The sequence below is a fragment of the Peromyscus californicus genome, unplaced genomic scaffold (genome assembly GCF_007827085.1).
Source record: "Peromyscus californicus insignis strain IS unplaced genomic scaffold, ASM782708v3 Scaffold_11__1_contigs__length_118956290, whole genome shotgun sequence".
Classification (NCBI taxonomy): domain Eukaryota; kingdom Metazoa; phylum Chordata; class Mammalia; order Rodentia; family Cricetidae; genus Peromyscus; species Peromyscus californicus.
Window position 1 is genome coordinate 96,935,195 of NW_026294402.1, and position 24,250 is coordinate 96,959,444.

The 24,250-nt window shown below is 49.8% G+C and overlaps 1 protein-coding gene across 1 annotated transcript in view; it reads left to right on the forward strand.

The window, feature by feature from the left end:
• Positions 1–769: 769 nt before the first annotated feature.
• Positions 770–24,250, forward strand: part of Ky (kyphoscoliosis peptidase) — a 40,275-nt gene continuing 16,794 nt past the window's right edge. Inside the window, exons 1-8 of the mRNA XM_052718336.1 lie at positions 770–1,300; positions 4,198–4,260; positions 8,013–8,075; positions 16,209–16,283; positions 18,267–18,329; positions 20,278–20,360; positions 21,543–21,651; positions 22,743–22,860. Of these exons, the coding sequence (XP_052574296.1) occupies positions 982–1,300; positions 4,198–4,260; positions 8,013–8,075; positions 16,209–16,283; positions 18,267–18,329; positions 20,278–20,360; positions 21,543–21,651; positions 22,743–22,860 (893 nt within the window). The 5' untranslated portion in view covers positions 770–981. The remainder of the gene's footprint in view (positions 1,301–4,197; positions 4,261–8,012; positions 8,076–16,208; positions 16,284–18,266; positions 18,330–20,277; positions 20,361–21,542; positions 21,652–22,742; positions 22,861–24,250) is intronic.

A 24,250-nucleotide genomic window follows, 5' to 3' on the forward strand; every position in this document is an offset into this window, starting at 1 on the left:
CGAGAAAATGGAGGGAAATGGCTGGTCTAAGGTCACATAGCTAGCAAGAAGAGGCACTACAGCTGGAACAGGGCTTGTATGATAGTGGCCGTTGCAAGGACAAGGTGAAGAGCTCTCAGGAGCCATGTACTAAGGCAGGGTTACAGAGCAAGACCTTCCAGCAGAGGTGGCATCTATCACCTGTAGAAACACAAATTAGGGAATTCTCTCCCACCTGGTTGACGCACAGTTCCAAAGGCTTCCAGGCAGAAGCCCATGTAAACACTCCTCAGACCTCCAGCCAAACACCCTGTCGCTGTTGGCTGGGCAGGGCAGGCCTGGCTAAAAATAGAAGAGGTTCTCAGGTCCAATTCCCTAACAACCGCAGGCAGCTCCCAGTTCCCTGGCCTCTTCTCTCTCTTTCTCTCTCTCTCTCTTCCTCCTCCTCTTCTTCCTCCTCCTCCTTTCTTCCCCTCAGGCAAGAGCTAGTCTTCCTGAAGGAACTGAAATTTTTAAGACCTCCATCTCAGGCAAAATATGATTGTTAGTTTGATGCCCAGTGGACATGACCCATGAAACAGCCATCAGTGGGAGATGGGGGCCTCATCATAGCACCTCAGCCTATGAAAAGAACTATCAACGTCCATAGCCCACCCAAGGGAACAAAGGGGTCAAGGCTAAAAGCGTGGCCAGCATCTACACACCCTGTGATTCAGCCTTCAGCTCCTTGTCTTCCTTTTCCAAAACTAAACCAGCTCTGATTTGAAGTTTCAGGGTTGGCCAGTGGCTTCTCTTGGATGGCGGAGATGAAGCAGCACCCAGCCCAGCTGAAGGGAGAACGTTGCTGGAGTCCAGGGCCTGCACTGCCTCTGCACGGGGAGGGAGGGTCAGAAAGCCTGCAAAGTGTGGCCTGGGTGCAGTTCAGGGCCCAGCCCGGGGATTTCCTTTCAAAGGTGACTTAGAGGCACTTCAGGAGGGTAGCGCCCTCCCGGGCGGGTCCTAATGGTAAATTTGGCAGAGTCAGCGAAACGCGGCTCCGGGCGGACCTGGCGGCGGCGGGGCAGCGCCCTCTCCCGCGCCCTCGCCCTCTCCCGCTCCAGGCAGCGGCGAGCACGGGGCCATTTGCAGCGCAGGCAGCCTCGCGAGCAGCCGCGGCGCCGACAGGGCCGGGAGGGAGGCGGCACCATGGAGCTGAAGAAGGACAGCAATGCCGTGGCCATCGACATGCTGCTCATCGTGCACTCCGAGAAGCGGCGCGCGGCCCAAGCCACGCACTTGGACTCTCAGGCGGACCCGGGCGCGCTGCTGCAAAACCGAGGAGGTAAAGCGCGCCTGGCCCAGGTCCTCGGGATCCCGGGACACCTCAGGCACCAAGCCCCGGGGTCTGCCCGCCGGGGGGCGCCCCGAACGAGACCAGCCCAACCCTCTCCCCCACCGCTGCTTGTGCCTGGGCGCCACAGCACCGGTGTCCCTTGGCAACGCGCAGCTCAGTAGTTGTCCCAGGTTGACTCCCCATGCAGGCCTATGGGTGCTCTGTCATTTCGGAAGCCCGATTCCTCCCGTTATTCCCTGAGGGATGCAAAACACGTTGGAAAACGCTCTGCAGGAAGAAGTCAGGGCTTTAGACTGATCACATGTAGCAGAGGCCTAGTTCCCACGCAGCATGCTGCACTCCATAGAGCACCAGGGACCCCCCAGGATCTTTGTATTGAGTCAGACTTTGAGATAACCCAGAGCCTCAGTTTCCCTTCTTGCGCCTCTCTTCCAGCCTCCAACAAATATAAGACATGAATGGGTAAAGGGAACATGGGCTGGGGTGTGGTGAAGTAGGGTTTGAAGTCTCCTGACCACGCTTGAATTTAGCTTCAATTTTACTTGTTCTGCAGACTTGATGGGAAAAATGAAAACCTCCAAATGAATGCTTACAGGGTGATTGCGGAAGGCCGGGTCCGCCTCTATTCACCATAGACACAGCTTCAATAAGAGTATAAATGGTGACAAATGGAGGTTCAGGAAATCCCTGATAAGTGTGGGGGCCTCATGGTGCTGGTCTTGGAGGAAGCTCCGACGCTGATTTAAGGGTCTCCGAGGCTAACCCTTCCTTAGGAGAAATGCATGATATCAATGCAGAGAAAGATGGCCGCTGCCTCCGACTCTCCCTGCAGTCCTGGAGTTCCTTGGGACCCCTCCTGCTGCTCTGTCTTGGCTTTTCTGCCCACAAAGCCACACCACCCACTGTCCATCCACCTGCCCTCCTAGGAGAGTGGCTCTGTGGACACCCTCGACCCACCAGCCCCACAGGCTGGAGCAGTGGCATGGCTCCTGGAGAGCTGGAGAAGAGGCGCTTAGGGGGAGAAGGGCTGGAGAGTTGAGAGTGTCCTTAGCAGCTGGTGTTTAGTAGACTAGACTATGGGGACAGGAGCTGTTTAGGGTAATTGAGTCTCTAGTTCTTTGTGCTGCTCCTGGGAGAAAGGGGTAAAACCCACTTAGGGTCCTTAGAGGAGAAAGAAAATGTCCTAGGCTTCTTGATGGAAATGAGATGGCTGCTGTCGCATGTAACACAATCCAAAAGACCGCTCCCCGTGTGCAGCGAGTGAGGCCCAGTTCCAAGTCAGGGTAGTCCCCACTGCCCAGTAGAGTCCCTTTGCATCATATCTGTCCTAAAGTCACCAGAGAGTATAGAGAGAAGCCCTGAAGTGTTGGGTATCAAAACTGCCCTGCAGGTACCCAAAGCCTATGAAAAACGCCCTTGACTCCAGATCAGTATACTTACTTTGGCCCTGACTCGGGAGTGAAGCGCCCCTACTTGAAAGGCATTGGTATTTTTCAACAAACATTTTCCCAGTTAAGGTTTCTTGAAGATGCTGTACAGTGGAGAGAGCCTCGTCCCCTATTCCACACCAAAGTGGGAAGGGGGGACCGTGTATAGTCTTCAAGGTCTGCGCCCATGGAAACCCTAGGCTGTACTGACCAGTGTGCATCCACACTTTGGGACACAGCCCGAGGAAGAAAAGTACTAAGTCACACTACTTGTTCGGAAGCCTTGCACAAATGTACAAGAACACGAAAGGGCCCTGCGTCAGAAGAGATGTCTTTCAGGTGTCTCTTCCTATCCCCAGCAAGCTAGTTCCCCTCTGAGGAGCAGCTGAAGGAAGGCCTGAGCCCTGCATCAGAAGAGAACAAAGCTCAATTATTGTCACAAGGCAGACACGGTGGCCTTGTGGCAGAGAAGAGTCAGAGGGATGCAAAGGCGAGGAGAGTCCCTGGGGATTTAGACTGCAAGGCTGGCAGAGTCTCTCTTCTTTTCTCTGGGATTCCAGAATTTTCCCACCTATTTCCTTAAAACAGTACTTTGCGCGAAGCAGACTGTGGGGAGACTGTTGTGGAAAAGATCAGGGGAGGGGGGAGACTGAGGAAGACTTGGGGGCTTCTGAGTGGGTGAAAGGTTAGAGAGCCAGACTGGAGACCGAGCTTCTGGGAACCCTGCCATCAAGTGTGCCACAGAGCTGGTCTTGTAATGCCACCTCTGCAGCCACCGAGGTACATCAGACACTCTTCCCACACCAGAAATTTGTTTTTATGGCAGTGGTCCCCACTGCCTGGACATATATCACTTCTGTGTCAGGAACTCGGCCTCCCAACTAGCATTTCCAGGCACTGCCAGGGAAAGTGCTTCCCTTCCCTTCTGACTGCATCATCACCAGAGCGGAGCACAGGTGCATCGGACGGGCCATGGCTAGACCATCCAGGCCCAAACTCTAGCAGCGAGGGAGGCTGGGAAAGTAGGCAGCTGTCCCTTTCCACTTCCACAGGGACAGGCAGTCTTTGTTCCATGCTCTCTCGCCGCACTTCAAGACTCCTCACATACAGAAATGGGCAGGCCAAACAGAAAACAATGCTTTCGTATTTATGTGTTGGAGATATGGGAATGGGTATTGGGCATCTGTAGAGCAAAAATTCCTTCTGGGAAATCCTGATAGCCAATCCCATCATCACTAATAACTGTCATTCTAACATTTTAAAAATATTTTTAGTTTAGGAGTTGCATCCATTTCCTCAAATGTGTCACATTCAAGGGCAGCCTATCTTAGATCCTGAGAGAACAGGTTCCCAGCAGCCTTGTTTAAGACAGATGGGTCTGTAAGTGATACGGTGGTGCATGGCACTCGCCCTAGGGCTCCCTGCACAAAGAGCCTCATGCCAGTCCTTATCTCACAGGATTCCAAGGTGTCAGAAACGGAATCCGGAAATGGCAAGAACTGGAAAGAAACGGCTTTCAGGGTAAATCTCTTTTCCTTTCTATTGTCTGTTCAGTCTCTATAGTTCAATTCCTTGACAAATAACTGCAAGAGTTGGGTTGTGTTCATTGGGAAATTGGCCCGAACATCTAATCAGTGAGCAAACATGGCTGCTTGTGGCTCAGCCAGGCCTTTAGGCCACTGTGAGCCTGGGAAGCGGTCCCTGGCATCAGGGATCCTGCTTTTCTGGAGGCTGAAGCCGGGGAACAATGCAGTGAACTTCGGCACCCATTTGTTTGCTGGCTGGGCTATCAGAGAGAACTTAGCTTCGCTTGGGGTAGTGAGGGTTGTGTGTGTTCCCACCAGAGGCTGGGTTGTGTGTGTGTTCCCACCAGAGGCAGGGGTGTGTGTGTGTTCCCACCAAAGGCAGGGTTGTGTGTGTGTGTTCCCACCAGAGACAGGGTTGTGTGTGTTCCCACCAGAGGCAGGGTTGTGTGTGTGTTCCCACCAGAGGCAGGGTTGTGTGTGTTCCCACCAGAGGCAGGGTTGTTCATGTCACAAAGACTACCCAGCTTTAAAATGTTTTTTGTTTGTTTGTTTTTGTTTTTTCTTAACAGACTAGGATAGTGGTCTGCCTATCAAGTAATAACTTGAGGCCTGGGCAGAGCCAGTCAAGGGTGCTATAGACCCCTACTGCCCTGGGCTCTAGAACACAATAAAAAGTTCATTTCCAAGGCCTCTTCTCTCTGGGTCCAGACTGTGCTCTTTCCTGATGGCCCAGAACCTCTCTGGAACATGAAGGATGGGTCAAATATAGTGGGCCTTGTTTTGTGTTCCTCTGAGATTGATTACCCCGGCTTTGAGGTCAGGGGCGAGGAGGACCATCAATGGTGATGTGCATGATGGGAACACAGAACTCTAACAGGACTCAGAGCTCCACTCCAGACCGTGGCTAGGGAGCTCCATCAGACCCCAGCCATGTGAACCATGGAATCAAACGTGTGAGCCTCTACAAATGGGGAAACAAGAGTACAACTAAGAGGGAATACTCTGCTTTGCCAGGCCTCAGACAATGGCAAAAAGGAAAGTCAAAAACCAAACACTCCACTCACCCACGTTTATTCCTTCAACAACTATCTTTAGCATTTACTTTGTGCCAGGCACAAGTTTAAGTGCTGGAGATTAAACAGTTAACAAGCAGGTCAAGAACCCTGTCCTTGTGGGACTGTGTTCAAATGATTGCAATTTCCCTGTGTCCCTTGCCTTGTTCATGGGAGGCAGTCATCTTCGAGATGCATACACACCCACTAAGGAACTCATCCTTCTGTGTCCTGGCTAATGGATCCATGCAAAGGTTTATTTCCTTAACTCAAGCCGCACTGTAGGGAATGACTACACTTGGGGCGGTGAAGGTCAACATCATATCTAGCAAAATTAGGCTGTGGGCCAATGAGAAGCCTAAGAGTGAGACTCCAGAAGCTTTCAGCCATAGGAATGACCACTCAGAGCATGTGCGTACGCAGGCTGGGCCCGTGTGTGAGTACGGGAGTGAGCAGTGAACCATCGGTGGGTGCAAAGAGTGTACGTATCCTTGTGTGTTGCAGCTCTCTCTTTCTCTCTTGCCTGGCATGAGTCATCTGGCAACCGTTTTAGGGCCTTTCAGGAAACACTGAAGTCATTTCGCTTTGAGCATCTCACAGTCGGATGGGAGGTTAGTGACAAGACACAACAAAATAGAAAGCAATGTAGTAACTCTCAAGACAGTCACAAAAGACTCTGGGGTTCTTAGTATTAGTCCACAGAGGGTGATTTAAATAGTCTTTGCAAAAAAAAAAAAAAACCTGAGGATTGAATATTTGGTATAAATACAGAGCTGCTGAGAGTGTTTATGGAAGTCCTAAATCCAGGAAACATAATGGTTTCGCCATCCCACCAATATGTGTAGTTTTAGTGGAACACTTCATCTACTTTTTAAATGGCGTGCATGCATGGGGGAAATAGACCTGCTTCTTTCCATGTTTTTGGATGCCAGGAGTCAGGACACTAGCGTCGAAACTGACCTTGCTTCATGTGTGCCTTGTTGGTACCCCAGTCACCCAGTCCTGGTAACCAACAGGCCGTCCAGCCCTGGCAGCTGGAGGAACTTCATCTCAGAAGGAAGTGGCCCAGTGGCATGTGCTGACAGAGTGTGCACAAATGTGAGCGAGCATGGTGTTGATCCAAAAGGGCACATTTGTCCTCTTGTTGCTACTCTGCATACGCCTTTGGGCTTGGGTGTTGGTGAGAGGAAGGGTGGGGACCCTGGAACACTCCAAACTTTTGGAAGCAGCAGGTGTTTGGGCTGAGCCACCTGTCTCCATAGCTTGCCCAGCAACGGGCTTCCCCTGCTGTGATTGGCTGCTCTCCTTGGTCCTGGCTGAAGTCTGCCTAGCAGCACAGTGTCTGGTGCCCCACAGCAAGAGAGAAACCACTTGTGCAGCCCTGACTATAAATACCCCCACGGGAGCTGTGCCAGCCAATCACCCTCCTTGAGGATTCCCTTCCCAGCTCCTGTTTCCTCATGGAGGTACAGCCAGCTGTGCCCACAGAAGGCAGCCTGCCTGTCCTCGCCTAAGTGGCCTGGAGCTCTAGCCCAGCAATGCCACATCATCCCATGTTGGCATACAATGACAGTGGGTCTGGCCTCAGCTAGTCAACCATATTCCGGAAGCCTTGGGGACCTGGTTCAACCTGTTCATAGGAGAAGGCAGGAGAATGAGGGGTCTCCGAGGCAAGTCCCTACTGTGTGGGTCCCAAATCTAGCCCAGCTCAGTGCCTCACCTACCCACATTGGCCAGCTTCTGCTAGGAACAGGCATGGGAAGCACTGAGTGGCCTAAATGACTGGCTACACTGTGGAGGACAGCAACCCTAGAGATATGCTAGTTCCCAGGCTAAGCCACTGGTTCCCCTGAATGAGGCTCACAGTAGGCCACATGGAGATGATGAAGGGTAAGGGGAATGGTGGTGCAGGAGCTTCCTTCTGCCATAATCCTGGCCCTTCCACAGATTCTCCCTACATCCATGAAGAGGAGGTTCAGGGGCTGCCTCAGTAAGGACAGTCCACAGCCACAGAGCAGCCATAAAGCGGAAATGAATGCATGCCTACAAGAGGCAGAAAAGACCACGGGTCCTCATGATGGCCTGTAACAAGAACTAGGCCTCTCTCTCCAGCAATCTAACCCTACTGGGCTCTAAGGACATGTAAATAACCCCAGTTTGTACAGAGAACTCACACGTGTTGAGTGTCCTATAATATTGGTGAAACTAAAGCAAAGTGAGTTTCCTCCCATCTTCAAGGCTAGAGACAGACTGCTGCCTTTGCTCCTCAGGAGGAAGAAGGAAGATGAGCTAGGAGTTGGGAAACTTAGAGTCCAAGTACCACGCTGGAACCTCCCAGCCCACTCCACAGAAAGGTGTGGCGATCAGTCAGGCAGCCAGCTGTGTGTGAGAAAGTGTTTTGGAAATTGTGTCCAAAAGTCTGGCGTGGTGGTTTCATAGACCACTGGAGTGAATCCCAGCCTGGGCAGGCTTCTGCTGCAGGGGTGTGCACTTGTGGACTCCCAGGAATATGGTTGTGCTAGCTCACAGATGTGCACACCATGGCAGTATGCGTGAGTGTGCACCATTGGATCGGGCTTGTAGATATGTTCATACAATTATCTCAGGTGCAACCAGTTCCCTCTGTCCCCTGACCAGGGAACATTTTACCATGGTCACGGTGGTCACTGACACCTTCTTTGTCTTTCTTAAATAGGAAACTTGCCAGAGAAGCAGTGTCTTCAGCCGCCACAGGTCATCACTTCCTATGACAACCAAGGTAAGAGATGCATTGCTAACTGCCATGTCTCCTGTGGCTGTGTGCCTGGCTCTGCTGCTCCAGCCAGAGAGCACAGGGTATGGAGATCAGGCTATAGGGAGCAGCATCCTTTCATCTCCCAGCATCCCAGAGGAAGAACTGAGAAGCAGTGTGGTCCAAGTCTGCCTTTCCCCCATGAGCCCCTGGGTCATGGAACCCCATCATTACCAATATCATTGTCACTGCTACAGCTAACACTCACTGAGTGCAAAGTATGTGCCTGGGACTCTGCCAACCCATATACACACTGAACTATCAAAGCAATCCTAACCGGGTGGTAGTCTCACTGCTTTACAGATGAGGAGAGCAAGGCTTAGGATGGTTATCCAGCAAGAGTCCAGGCCAGCTCTCTGGTACCCTACCCTCCAACCCCAGCAAGGTCTCAGCCGTTACCCTTCACCCGGCTGGAAACTGATCTCCCACTGGCTCACAGTATCCAAGTCCTCCCATGTCCTGAGTCACAAAGGTTCCATGACCTCTGCTGAAGCCGAGCCTACTTCAGCATGAAGTAGAAACATGCCCCTTAGTGCTGAGTCTGCTGCAGCAAGGTGAAGCACCCTGGTCCTTCCTTGAGAGTCCTCGCTTTTCCAGTACCGCTCTAGGTGCTTGAAAATGGCAGGCAAGGGCACCACTGGCCAGGCTGAGTCTGCAGTTGTCTGGATCTGAGAAGAACAGGAAATGGAAGTGAGGGTTCCAAAACTATGGCTGGAAGAGAGTCTAATTAGAGGACTCCGCCATGGCTCTTCACCAGATGCCGGGGGGGGGGGGGGGGGGGGGGGGGGGGGGGTGTTCGGGCTCCGCCTAAAGAATTGACTGCCATTGCTGATGCCATAACATAAAAGGTAACTATGCTGTGAGTTCGAGGCCAGCCTGGTCTCCAAAGTGAGTACCAGGAAAGGTGCAAAGCTACACAGAGAAACCCTGTCTTGAAAAAACCAAAAAAAAAAAAAAAGGAAGCTATGCCATGCTACCCAAGGGACGCAGACATGCCTCCTCCTGAAGCATAAGTACCAATGCAGGCCATGCTTTATCTCTGAAGCTGACTTGGCTGCACAAGGCTCGTGATGGCGACACCTTGCAAAAAGATCATGAATGGGTGGCCATTCTCTCACATGCGGAACAAAACCAAGGCTCCTGCCTGCAGAGCTGAGTCCTTGTGAGAGGGAAAGACTGAAGGAAAAATTAAGGCAGGAGAGATGGTGGGGGCAGGGCCGTCGATCAGTCTCCTGTAGCCCATTGGCTAAGAACAGCAAGAAGATTTTTGCCTTAAGCTTCTGGGAGTCCAAAGTCCGAAGTCAGCTCCCCTGGGTAAAAGGCAGGTGTCAGCAGGCTGGAGCCTTTGAAGCTCTGGGAGGGAATCCATTCCTTGGCTCCTGCTCCGACAGGCTGCCAGCATTCCTTAGCTTTATGACTGTGTCGTTCCAGTCTCTGCTTCCATTATCACATCAACTTCTCTCCTTATAAGTAGGCAGTTCTCCCTCTTATAAAGTTTTATGTGGTCACATTTAAGGCCCAACCAGAGAGCCCAGAATAATCACTCTGAGATCTATAGTCAAGGCGCATCTGCAAAATCTCCCTTGCAGTCAGAGATCCTGCATGGATATCCTGAAAATGCATGATAAGAACCAATTGTAAACAGAATAGATGGGGCTGGGGGCATAGCTTAGTGCTTCGACTAGCATGCATGAGGATTTTTGGTCTGATCTCCAGCATCTCCCCACACACACACCCTGAGGAAAAAAGAACAGGTACGCCATAACTGAGACATCTCATCTGAATGAGAGAAGAGGGAGTGGGGCAAACGCAGGGGCATCGGGGTTGGGGGAGAGCTTTTAGCCGGGAGCCATGGCACGAAGGCACCACCAGGCCAGCATGTGTCTGGTGGGTGTGGAGAGTGAGTGGCTGTGGCCAAGGGAAAGAGGAAAACGCCATTCAGGGGAAGGCCCTGTCAGCCCCACAACAGCTTTCTTGGCAAGTACAATCACAGCACGGACCCGAGGCAGAACACGAGGTGTGCGCCCGATGTGAAGCTAGGTGCCTTTCATGGCTCCTCATTTCTTCCCCTCAGCCACAATCTGTGGAAAGTTACCATCTCTCAAAAGTGAGATCCACTTTATGGACGGAAAACTAGAGAAACTGAGGCACAGAGACATCCAAACATCTTGCCTCAAGTTATGCAACTAGATAGAACGAGTCAGACACAGGAGTTGGACATGTCTGTCTACCTCTCAAAGCCAAGAGGGCATAACTTCTGTACCACACTGCCCCCCAAAGGACAGGGACCTCTCTAGTAGGTTGAATACAACTTCCCTGTCCCACCCCAGTAAGAAATCCAAGGCTCTGGTTCAGAATGGTCCAGCTTTTCCCCTCCTCAGCAACTTGTTCAGTGGTAGATTGTTTACAGTGGGTGGTACAAAGCACCTTGGAAACATGGATCTTAGTACAAAGGGGCTCTGGAAGATGGCTCCACAGTGGGCATGTGAGTTGAATGACAGGAAGGAGATTGCTAGGAGACACTGTGACTTCAGGCCCTCAGGGCTGTGGCTGAGGAGTCGGTTTTGAAATCACACCCATTATGCTTATTCCCAGCTTGCATAGCTGACTGATCACCAGCTACTACATCCTGGATGCATACAGCATGTGTCTTTTAAGATGTAGCTGTGCATGGTTCGTTTGAGAGTGCCTTTAAGATGATGAATGCTTTAACTAAGATAAAACTGTATGTCCACGCTGTAAGTGTATCAGCATGTATAAAAAGACTCTTTAAGTCAATGGTGCCGAGTGTCTAACATAAGTCCTGAGATGACTCCACACATCTGTCTACCACCGTGTGCGTGCATACTCACACCCATGCACACATGCTCGCCTGGCAGTATTTGTTAATTGATTGATGCTCCAGGCAACCACTTCCAATCAGTCAGAGTTAATGAACAACACAAAACCCACTTGCCATGCCCACATTAGGTATTCTGAGTAAATTAAGCCTTTAGACAAATACCGATTGAAACCAGGAGCCATTAGGAGAGGTGTCATGTGGGAAATGTCACCTGACTGGGTAAATGGCAGGCCCAGGACAGTGCCCACATAGACTTGGTACCCTGTATGCATCTCTGCTTTTAAGAGAGAAAGGAAGGAGACTCAGCAGTGTTTAGAAAAGGACCAGCCGGGAAGCCACTTCATTGGGCTAGCAAGAAATAATCCCTAAAATGCTTTCACTAAATGATCAAGTTTGCAGTTTCAGAAGATTATTTGGATGGCAAATGAATTGCTAGGGAAGGGTGCATTGAGGGAGGCTAGCCAGGCCACCTGAAGTCCCAGGAAGGATCTTGTCAGTTGTTTGGGGTTTAAGGTCGGTTGTTTGGTGGTCAAGGTCAGTGTGACTGGCATCTGCTTGTGATTTAGCTGACTTGAATTTTATCCTAGACCATGCCTCTCTATGATGAGAGTTGAGACAGGTTAATGCTTTTTATTAAAATCTGAGTTTTATTTGATCTGAAAGTGAGGTTGGTGCACTGTCTTCCTCTCTAGTAAGTGCTGTCCATCTAGACACAGGGTGAGGACCCCAGGTCATTTCTAGGGTATCCAAGGATGTCTCTCAATCTCTGGAGGAGCACATGACTCCAGAATGGGGGTGAAACTTGACTGCATTTGGAATAAAACAGCAGCATAGCCTGGGGACGGCCAGGTCCTGGACAGGACATAGAGTGAAGATTTGCAGGGAGGAGAGAGGGGGTCGAAATGGTGACAGAAATTGCTGCTGGGCTACAGCTCCCCCATCAATATGAGGCCACCTCCCTGTCAGCCCCAGGAGGGCCACAACAGTGGTTTCTTTCTCAGCCTCATCATTCTTAACAAAGAAACATGGCTGGGTGGGGAGTGGCTGGATGTACCTAAATTAGGAGAAATATGAGGGAGGGGGCTCATTGTTGAGACCCAGGCCAATGAGCTGTTCACCTTCACAGCTCCTTTAAGGTTGCAGAGGTCATTTCAGCCCAGCAATCTCCAAACTGGGTTTGGGAAAAAAAAAAAAAACCCACACTGGTCAGAAAGACCCATTTACTGTGGGGCTGAAAGCATTTTGGGTTACACCCCACAAAAGAAAGAGCGTGTGGGGGAGCGGTTCACACTTCATCTTTCCCAAAGCATCTTGTGGCCACACATCACTTTGGAAAACACTTCAGAAAGAGTTGCAGGAGAAAGTGAAGAGGCCACATTGACCAGGCCTGCAAGGGGACTACGCTGTGGATGATAGTGGCACCAGTCCTCTGATCAGAATGGACTGGTGCCCTGAATTCTGAAATGCCCAACGTCTTCACCACAAGCTCACAGGGCTGGCGTTCACCGGCAGTGAATGTGCTAGATACTACCCTTGAAGATGAATGTGGGGCTAGAGATGGCGTGGCGGTCAAGAGCGTTTGTTCCACAATCATGAGGGCTAGAGTTCAGGTCACGGCACCCACTGTAACAAGCAGGCATCCCCTCAAATGCCTGTAACCCAGCTCCGAGACTAGCAGAGACCAGAGGCTCTCTGGGACTTGCTGTCTTCCAGCCTAGCTGAAACACAAGCCCCAGGTTCAGAGAGAGGCCCTGCCTCAAAGAAATAGGTGGAGAGAGATAAAGGACATCTGATATCCTCTTTAGACCTTTGTACACACACACATACATGCACATACACATACACACACACAGATACGCACATTAGCTAATTGATTAGTTAATTAATAATTAAATATTTTAAGTGAATATTAAGCTTTGTTGGTCTAGGGAGAACACATTCTATTTTTTGTCTCTTTGGCATGCAAAACAGGTTTTAAGAGCACATAAGAAAATCAATATTGTTTTTTTACAAAAGAAAATAATTGCAATATATTTAACAAAGGATTAATAAAAGGAACTCTTTCTTACAAAATCATTGAGGCAAACATAGTATATATATATATATATATATATATATATATATATATATATATATATATATAGTCAGCACACAAAATACAAATTTACATAGCAAATAAAATATAAAAAACCCTCTACACTAAAAATTAAAGAAATACATAAAATAATAAGGTACCCTTCGTTAATACAAATTTAAAGGATTTATGAAAGCAGGTGCCAGTGAGCTTAGCAGACAAGTTTGTGTTATCCACCACCACGGGGCTCAGCTGCTAGCAGCATTGGTACCTTCCAAGCCTGCAGCTCTGCCGGACGATCACTGTCCACGCCATCCCCAGCTGATCTGGGCTCTTGGCTGGGCTGGAGCATGTGCTGGCTGTCAGCTGGTGGGCTGGCTGGAGACCAGCTGGTTTCAGATAGCCTCACCTGAGCAGCCCTGCTCTGCTCCCTGTGGTCTCTCACCCACAGTCTTGTGCACACGCAGCACTCTGGCAGGGATGCCGAGAGTGCAAGCAAGCATTGCAAAGCCTCTCCAGGGCTAAACTCAAACCTCGAATCGCAGCACGGCTTCTGCCACAGGCTAATCGGCCGTGCTAACTCTTGAGGTCCGCCCATATTCAAGGGGTAAAACAAAACACTTCTCATTGGGAAAATGACGAGTATGAGCAATTTTGCAATCAACCACAGCAAGAATGCAGGGGTGGATAAAGCATCACCCCCCAACACACCTCATTGGTGGAGTCATAAACCAAGGAACCATTTGTGGGAAAGTTGGCCAGTGTCAAATAAAAGCCTTACAAAATCCCCATTCTCTTCAAGTATTGAAGAATTCACTCACAGGAACTGATTTGAAAAGTGTTAAAGATGTCTTTATCCTGATGTTTACCACATCGTTGTTTATCATAGCAAAGCACTTGGGAAGTGCAGGGTATCCACCACACACAGGGAGTCTTAGTGAATGCTCTATGAACATGTGACATGACGTGTATTCCACTACCTTCCACTACCAGAGAATGGGTGACATTCTCTACAGCACCACAGAGGCCATGCCAGCTGACGGTGCCGTTTAATACTTCTCTACAGTGGCTGATTTCCATTTTATCAGTCCCTTCAGTCACTGAGAGCAGAATGCTAAAGTCTCTGACTATAATGTATACTTGTCCATTCTTCTTTATAATTCTGTGAGTTTTACTTCACGTATTTTAAACCTTTGTATTCAGGTGAATATGTATTTAACATCGTCACATCTTGATAAGCTAACTTTTTTTTCACTCCTTTATAATACTTCTCTATCTCTGATGTTTTCCTGGCTCTGAGTGGGTCTCCTACTGAGGAAATAACTTGGTCTTGGATTCACTGTATCTGAAAATGTCTTTATTTCATTCTCACGTGATATTTTTATTGGATAGAGACAGTTAATTCCTTTCAGAATTTCTTAAAGATTCCATATCCTTCTGACATCGCTCCTGATGAGACACCTGTAGCGATTGGATATGTAATGTATCACTTACCCTCAGAGTTTTCAGGGAGTTTTTCTTGCAGTGATGTGATTACATCATGTCTGGACTTGGAGCTTCTTTTGTTTATCCTGGTTGGGACACATTAAACCTGAATCCATGCGTGTGTCTTTTGTCACGTTTGAGTAGTTTGTTATTTCTTCAGATACTTTTCTGTCCACGATTGAGATGTCAGTGCCATCAACAACAGACTTCTAACTATGGTCCTCTGGTCCCTCAAGTGCTCTTGGTTTTCCTGTCATTCAGAGTGGGCCCTGTGTACTCTTCTCTGGGTCTCTCCTTTGTTGCAGAGAACACTGTAAACTGTTTTCTATTTCAGTGTGAAAATCTTCACTTGGTTCTTTACATCTTCTGTTTCTTTGCTGAGTTTTGTGTCTTTCCATTTATTTCAGAATGTTTTACCCTTACATTTCATAGCATGGCTTTTGTGTTGTTTTAACGTCTTTGAGTTAAATGTGGGTTGTCATGGGACTCACATTAGTTAGTTTCTCTTCTTTCTCAAATTGAGACCTTCACGGGTGTTCTGCTGAGTAGTTTTGCGTGGCGGCTTTTACAGAGTCTGCCATCTGTGTGAGCCATGCAGTGGCCTTTGCAGGGCCTGCTGTCTGTGTGAGCCATGCAGTGGCCTTTGCAGGGCCTGCCGTCTGTGTGAGCCATGCAGTGGCCTTTGCAGGGCCTGCCGTCTGTGTGTGCCATGCAGTGGCCTTTGCAGGGCCTGTCTGCCTGTGTGAGCCATGCAGTGGCCTTTGCAGGGCCTGTCTGCCTGCCTGCGCCATACTGTGGCCAGTTCAGAGTGAGGACATTGGTCTTCCCCAGCGTTTAGTATTCAGACTATGGTATAGTGCATGGGGTGAGACCTGTGATGTACAGCTCAGAGGTGATCATGGGAGCTTATCTCTAACTTTAGGGAATTACACCCTGCAGTCTGCCTTTATCTTCTCTTTTACATCCACTGTGCACTTCTGGGTGGGGGACACCTTTGACCAACTATAGGAGATGGCAGAGGGAGAAGGAGAAGGCTAAACTCCATACTGAGTCTCACGCCATGTCTTAGGGTTTCTATTGCTGTGAAGAGACACCATGACCACAGCAACTCTTATGAAGGAAAGCATTTAGCTGGGGTGGCTGGCTTACAGTTCAGAGGTTTAGTCCTTTATCATCATGGCAGGAAGCATGGCAGCATGCAGCAGATGTGGTGCTGAAGGAGAAGGAGCTGAGTTCTACATCTTGTAGGCAACAGAAAGTGGTCTATCTCACTGGGCATGCCTTGAGCATATGAGACCTCAAAGCCCACCTCCACACTGACACACTTCCTTCAACAAGACCATACCTACCCCAACAAAGCCACACCTCCTAGTAGTGCCACTCCCTTTGAGGCCATTTTCTTTCAAACTACCACGCACCCCGGTCATTGCCTCCCCACCCCACCCCCATTCTTTGAATCACTGACTTCCCAGGATCTGCAGGTGTTTTTTCCTATGTAGTCTATTTAAGGTGATGACTGCATTAGAAGGGGTAGAGAGTGATTGTGTTCCTTGTTTGAGTTATTCTGAAAGTCCCGTATTATCTGCATAGTCAACAGAAAGATCTAAAATGAAGCATGTTCTAGTGTTTCAACATCTGTCATGAGTGGTGTGCCCTTCCTGGCAGCATTAGGTTAAAGATGTCACCTTCCCCTTTGCAGGTACTCAGCTGACTGTAGAAATCCACCCCCAAGATGCCATGCCCCAGCTGCTCAAGAAGTTCTCTTTGGCGAAACGTACGTATGTGTATAGGGCTGCTCAATAGGGGACTGGCAGGGAGAGTGAGTGAGTCAGATTCCAGCCTGGATATCTTCTGAAAAAAAATCAAAGAAGGGCTTGAGCCTACAGCCTGGGAAAAGCATGACTGTCCTATCCATGTCCATTGCTTTGGTTCCCCTTCTTATTGCTGTGACCACCTGACAAGAATCAACTTGAGGGAAGAAGGATTGATTTGGGCTCGTCATTTGAGAAGACACAGCCCACAGTGACAGAGAAGACTTGGCAGCAGGAAGCTCCATGATGGCAGGAGTGTGCAGCTGGACTCCTTACCCCTGCCTCGCATGGTGGTCAAACAAGAAGCAGAAAGCAGACAGGAAGTAGAACTAGGCTAGAGAGGCTCAAGACCTGCCCACCAGTTACCCACTTCCTCCAGAGAGGCGTCACCTCCTAAAGTTTCTACATCCTTCCCGAACTGAAATCTGGGGGCCAGGTGTCCAAACATATAAGTCTGCGGGGCATTTCACAATCGAAGCACAACCCAGCCCTGCTGTTCCGTGTCTCTGCCATGAGGCCCAGGCGATGTGGCATGTCACCAAGGGTGCATTCCCTCACCAGACTGTTGCTACCAGTGTTTTAAGATGCCATCTGTGAACTGCCCAAATCGTGGCATGCACAGTGCTAAGTACTTTGCATGCCTCGGCTTTTGTGACCTTTACATGTAGATGCTAGTATGTGCCCTATGTTTTTCAAGCCAGCCAAGTGGGGCTTGGAAAGGAGATTTGACTGTACAAGAAAGCTACCTAATCAAGAGAGAAAAACTCAGGTCCAAATCTGAAGCCAAATGTGGCAGTTGTCAGTATGTGTAGGCAGGCAGGAACACGGTGACCCTCCATCCCTGCTCTGTCTTCACCCCAGCCTGCCTCTTGGGCTGATGGGGACCTCATGAGGAAAGGGGGGGGCCTGCAAGAACAGCCAAGCTCAAGTCCCTCCCATGTCCACTCAATGAACCAAAACCTCCCTAGGCTATCCTGGCAATCCCCAGCCATCAGGGCCCCAGGAAGGCAGTCTGGCATGGCTCTGGATTCCACTGTGTGGTTTCACTTAACCTTCTTTTGGATTTTTTTTTCATATAGAAAAGGAAGATAATAAGTAAATCTCCCTTGCAGGATTGGTCTAAGGTCCCAGTAAAGTGCTAGCTACTCTGAACCCTGTCATTCCATCTGAAGATGGGGGAGGAGGGGGGAGTCCAAGGAAAAACAAGAACCTATTTCTGGGAATGGCAAGCACCTTCTCAACTTTCAGTTCTTATATTTACAGCCTTAAGTGGCTTCTAGGGGCATAAGACACCTGCCTTGGTGAGCCCACCCCCAACCTCATATGGCTTCGTTAGAGACGGCGTCTTCCTGACCTGGCTTGGAACCAGCAGCAAAAGCTCCTTTGCTTCTTCCCCAGAGACTCTCCTGTTGGCTGCCTTAACCATTCCACCTTAACCTCCCAGAATTCACAGCATCAGGCCATTTCCTCCGAGGGATTCATGACCTTCTGGGTCCTGAGGTCCATACACATTTCCTTCTGTGCCTCTATTATCATTCTTAACCCATAGTCAGTTCTTGTCTTGGGGTGATCTGGAAGAAGCTGGTTTGTACTCTCAGTGTCTGCAGCTATATCCTGAGATGGCAGAATGTGGAGGAGGGGTGGACCACTGGACCACAGCTCCATGTGGGCCTGAGGAAGGGTAGAAAGCACTGAGATCAAAGACCACTTGGTTCACCTCAAGGACCATAGATCCCTTTCCTGCCCTTCAGTCCCTGTTTCCAGCTGCTCCTCTACCCCAGTGGGCCTCATGGAAGGTCCGGCCATGATGCAGTGGTGGGTGGGGATGGGGAAGTGAGGGAAAGCGTGACGCGGTTGGGCAGCCAGGACCACCACCTAGAGAATGGGCAGAGAGAGCTTGCTTTTCTGTTCCTTCTGAAGTATCTCTGACCTTTGGGCTATTACAGGTTTACAAGGTGACAAAAATGGAAACATGAGACCCCGGCAGCCTGGAAGGAAAGATGCCCATGGTGAGTCCCAGGCCTCTGGAGAAAGCAGTGAGTTGGTTTCATGGTTCAGTCTCAAGTCAATTGGTACTGGCTGACTGGAACATCAAGTGTCTGAAACAATCCATGAATTGGGAGAAAGAGTGTCATGATTGACTAGTAATGTCTGCCATGGACACAGGCATAGAAGGAAAAGCTGTAATGTCAGATGTCATCCCAGTGCTAAACATTAACCCCTTCTGATTACAGAACAGTCCACTACAGGAGACACTCAAATCAGAATTCAGAGTGATGAGAATTGGGAGCTGGAAATGTAGCTCAGGTGGTAGGGTGCCTACCTAGCATGCATGAAACTCGGGGTTCAGTCCTCAGAACCAGATCAACTGGGTATGCTGACATACTCCTGTAATCCTAGCACTCGGAGGTGGAGGCAGGAAGATCAGAAGTTCAAGGTCACCCTCTGCTACACAGAAAAACAAGCCTGAACTAGAGACCCTGTCTCCAAAAGAAAAAGAAGAAAAAAGATGTTAACCTTAGATGGAAGACTTGGAATATAACTCAGTGGTAGAAAGCTTCTGCAAGGTTCTGGGTTCAATCCCCACCATCACAAAAAAATGCAAATAATTAAATAAAATGGGTGTCAAATGTCCATAAATGGGGATCATGTGAGTAGCAGGTTAAGGCAGAGAAACACTGAAGTGATAGGAGGTGATAGGCGATCTGGCTTGGAATCCTGCTTTTTCCTCTAATTTGTTTTCTCTAGGCCTCAGTTTCCCCCTTGGTAGGCCAGATGCCATCTATGGCTCCATGAACATCTGCCTATTGTGCTTTAGAATTTGAATAAGTTAATTAACACTACTGGTGTTTTAAATGTCTTCATACAAAATCCTATTTTCCTATTTGAATCTTGCATAATCTGCTCAGAAGGTAGGTTTAATGAGGCATGAATCATCGTGGGTATTTTGAATATAAAATATCAAATATTGTAAAAATGGAACCAGGGAAGGAGGAATTAATACAATAGAATTTTTAACCCCATTTTAGAAACGCCATCCTCAACAGGAGCAAGGAAGAGCTAAACTGAGTGGAGCCTGTGTGGCGTGAACGTCCACTCGACACCCACTTGTCACTCTGGTGCTGCTGTCGGGCAGTGATGGGAGCCACTCTGATGAGAACTCTGAAAAGCGGAGCTCTCAGCAGGAGCTGGCCAGCTATCCCCCTTCTGGTGGGGGTGGCTGCCTTTGGACCACACTACCTGGGTCCATGGTTACCTGCATTAAGATATTCCAGCTCCAACTCCATGGGTAAACATGAGCCCCGATGATGTCAGCCCCCAAGTCCCAGATCCGCCTCCCAACACTGACTGAGGCTCTCCTGTGTCCAGTGGGAAAGCCTAGGTAGATGCTGGCCATAAACCAACATCAGTGTTCAGTTTTTTCTCTTCCTTTCTACACTTGTGGCCTGATTCCTACACAAGGAGCCTCCTATGGGACCCAAGTGGCCAGCTTTGCCAGGCTTTCTTATACCCAGCATGCCTTGAGGTACCTTACAGCAAGCACATGGCCATGGGAACCCTCCCTGATTGAGAATGCCAGGGTCCAGCAACACTGCTTAAATGTTTCTTACAGAAAGTAAAAAAAAAAAACTAAAAAAAAAACTAAATATCAGAGAGAGAAAGATTCCATCAGTAATTACCTGGTCACAACTGTGTTAGCCAGTTAGGTCTTTAGTGCTGAATCTTCAGGGTCTTCAAAATAGTCTCAAGTGTGGATCTTCTAGATGACTGTAGGGGTCATCACAGTTGCCAAACCCCTTTGTCCAAAGGAACCCTTCTAGAAGGTACAGCACTCAGAATGAGTGTTTCGGTTTCAGAAAGGTTAAACAGCCACGGGTCCTCTGAGGCATCACAAGGCTTGGGCTCCCAGCCCTCCTCAGTGGGTCCCCTGCTCACCTGGTTTCCCTGTGTTTCCAGCCTACCCCTGGGACAGGTCCAGCTTGAAATCCATGCCCCTGGACCTGCGACACTTTGAGAAACTTGATGCCTCTGCCTCACAGGTAGGAGAACTGGCCCCCTAGCTAAGGGCCCCAAAGGTGACTTAGCGTTCCCTAAGTCAGGCTAATCAACCTAGCTCCAGGTCCCTCTTGAGCATACCTGGAGTAAACCAGATGGCTAGCCTAGGACTGTCCTTTCACAGCATACATTTGTTCCTTTCCTGTGGCTGTGATTGAATAACTGACAAGAGGCAGGTCGATGGAGGAAGGGTTTGCTTGGGCTCATAGTTCAAGGAGTTACGGTCCATTGGGGCAGGGAGGGCATTGGCATTGCGAGCATGGGGTGGCTAGACACATTGCAACCCCAGGCAGGAAGAGAACAGACAGGAAACGGAGCTGGCCATAAAACCTGCCCTCCAATGACCTACTTCCTCCAGCAAGACTCTGCCTCCTAAAAGTCCCACAACCTGGGAACCACCATCTGGGGACCAAGGGTTCAGATATGTGAGCCTAGGGAGGACATTTCATGTTTAAACCACAACAGTGTGAGTGAAGAACAGAAGGCCAAGGGGTTGTGTTTAAATGCATAGGAGGTGTCTCAGTTCCTTTTCTGTTGCTGTGATAAAACACCATGACCAAAAGCACCTTGGGGAGAAGAGGGTTTATTTCATCATCCAGGGACAGCGGGCCAGGAACTCAAAGCAGGCAGCCGAGAAGCAGGCGCTGATGCAGAGGGCATGGAGACCACTGCTTACTGGCTTGCTCCCCATGGCTCGCTCGGCTTGCTTTCCTGTAGCAACCAGGACCACCAGCCCAGAGGTGGCACTGCCCACGGAAAGCTGGGTCCTCCCACACCAATCATCAGTTAGGAAAATGCACCCCAAGTTTGTCCATAGGCCAATCTGGTAGGGGTATTTTCTCAGTCAAGGTTTCCTCTTCCCAAATGATTCTAGCTTGTGTCAAGTTGACATAAAACAGGCCAGCACAGATGTGTTTTAGTAAATATTAACCATGACCACAGGCTGTTATAGCTGCCCAGATGCCCACCTGGCTGGCCCCAAAAAAGCTGAGATGGCTCTAGGGCCTGAGATTCAACTGGCCAGCACATTTACCTCCAGACAGCCTCTGCCCTCCTGGGCTCTGCTCCAGCTTCCAGCCTGGGGGAAGAGTGACTGGCCATAGGGGGAAGATGTTAGACTCCCACACTCCCCAGGCCCCAATGAACTCTGCTCTTTCTGCTCACAGGTGACAGTCAAGAGTGGCCTAGATGAGCTGGTAAGTGACTTGCTCCAGGAAGCCCACAGCGATCTGGAAAGGGTCCGAGCCATCTGGATCTGGATCTGCCACCACATAGGTACACCACCAGGGGGCAGCACTGGGCCCCCCCTCCTCCCTCAGACTCCTGTCTCTGTTGTCTGCTCAGTGTGAGGAGTGAGTTAGGTCAGAGAGAAGGGTTCCCTAGTGCCTGAAGTAAGCAAAGACTAACAAAGGAAGATGAATCTACCCTCCAGACCTGGGTCTTCACCCTGAAGCTGCCTTCCCTGGGTCCTGGATTCCTGGTGAGCCTGTTCTACAGAGAGAACCTGGGACAGGCCATCTCCAGGAAGGGTGGCCTCAGGCTGGGGACAGCACAGCTGTCTGAAGAGCAGTAACAACACCAGAAGGTCCTAAAACAGTGCCAGGAAGGGCAGGTGCTCACCTCCATGCCTCCTGATGTCACACCCTTGTCCTCAGCCACGGGCTTCCACCTACTCCCGGGGTTTTCAGGGTCCTTGCAGGGACCTAGGCCTGAGCAGCTGGCCACTGCTCTCCATAGGACAGACTTGGGACTCTTGCCAGGTCCTGACAAGTCACAGAGGAGGCTAGCAAGGGCCTGCTACCCCTTGCTGAGGCCCTCAAATGGGGGGATGGTGACCCATCAAGTAAGTGTCAAACTTAGTCCTTGGACATAAAGAACAGCCAGTGTTCCACCCTGATTCCCTGAGGCTCTTTTGTCCTCCAGGTACAGCTTAGAAAATGTACTCACCTACCCAAGGTCTGAACCTGAGGGAGGCTGCCTCCTCCCCTACACCTCCATTAGCCTTTTTTATTTTTTTCAAATAAGGTCTTATTATGCAGCCCTGACTAGTCTGGAACTCTCTATGTAGACCAGGCTGGCCTTGAACTCACAGAGATCGGCCCATCTCTGCCTTCTGAGTGTTGGGATTAAAGATGCTCACTGTGAGGGCCTGGTGGTCCTCCCTTTTGCCCCCTACACCAAAGCTGACATGTCCCCTCTCTGGCTAGGTTGGGGTTCTGTTCCCATTCACGCCACTGTTTCCTCCTGAGCGCAGGGGGCAGGGGAGGGGGGCATGCTGTGGGCTCTGTGGCTTTCCCTTCCTCTCTAAGCGGGCCTCAGCCGCCTGGGAGCCCTGCGTGCTCACAGCCCCTTCCTCTGTCCCCCAGAGTATGACATGGAGGCCGCCCAGGAGAAGGACCGCCAAGCCTTCAAACCCACTGACATCCTGAGGACCCAGAAGACCAACTGTGATGGCTACGCTGGCCTCTTCGAACGGATGTGCAGGTATGAAAGGCCGCCTGTGATAGGCTGGAGTCCCGGGGCTGCCACCCGACTGCGTCCTTCTTTTTCTTCTGAAGTCCTCTGTGCCTCTGCCCCCATGCCAGGCCTGGAGCTTGAGTTTGCAAACTCTGCTTAGGAATCCAAGTGAGTCCTGAAAAGGTCAATTTCTCCCTTTTTAACACCAGTGTAATTGACTTTGGACCATCTGCCGGGCTTCGCCATGCATTAACATAATGGCAGATGAATGCACAGAGATAATTTGGTTATAAAAGGCCCCTTTTCTGCCTTCTCCCTTCCCTCTACAGCTGAAGGTTAAAAGAATGGCAGGCTTGGAAGCAAGAGGACAGTGGCTGCTGATACGGAAGGGACTGTGAAAGGCTGTCCTTTGGGGTCGGGGAGGGACCGCTACACGAGGATACCAAAAGTCTACCTGGAGTGACCCATTGGTAGGAAAGCTTGGTGCCCAGGTGGTGGTTCTCTGCCCTTGGGCCCCCTTCTCAGAGCTATGGGCTGAGCGTATGGTACAGCCTCAGGCCTAAGAGAGAAAATGGACCACGCTACTTTCCAGTGTCTTCTAGACAGTCTCAAGGCTGGAGGGGCCATACTGATCCCTACATCGCCCTCTGCTCCCTTTTCTGAAGTCTCCTGGGCTCCTCTAGGGAACAAGCAGGAAGTCCTGGGGGTCACCAGCAAGTCCCCTCCCCAGAAAGCGAGTGAATGGCTGTGTCTCCTAACTTGTGTGTGTTATATATATCAGGCTTTCGTTTCATAACTTTTTATTTTGGGTGATGCTGAGGAATCGAATCCAGGGCTTTTCCCAGGGAAAGCAAATAAATAATCTACCACTAACCTCCTATGCCAGCCCACTAGTAACACAGTAGGCCCTCAACAGGCATTTACAGAGTGACTAGGAGAGGCGGGATGCGCCTGGCAGACGTGTGTGTTTTCTTCTAAATAACAGAACCCCACCAGGATGCTTTCAGCACCCGCCTGGGTGCATAGAGAGTCTAGCTGCGTAGCTCAGGCTGGCTTTGAACTCACTGTATGGCCCAGGCTGGCCTAAGTGCTGGGATTATATGAATACCTCAACTGTTCTGATAATAACTTTAAAAAAACACTACTATATTTATTTACATCTCTATCTCGAGGTGGGGGGGCACATATCCATGCCATAGCATTCATGTGAAGGTCAGAGGTCAACTTTCAGGAGTCAGTTCTCTCCTTGTAACACAGGGTATTGAACTCAGGTCATCGGGCTTGGTGGCAAGTGCTTTTTTTTTACCCACTGAGCCCTCTTGCCAGCCCACTAGTAACTTTTTTTGAATTTAAAAAAAAAATTGCTCACTGTACAATAATCTTCAAAACTGTACAAAACAAAGAAAACCAAGTGGCC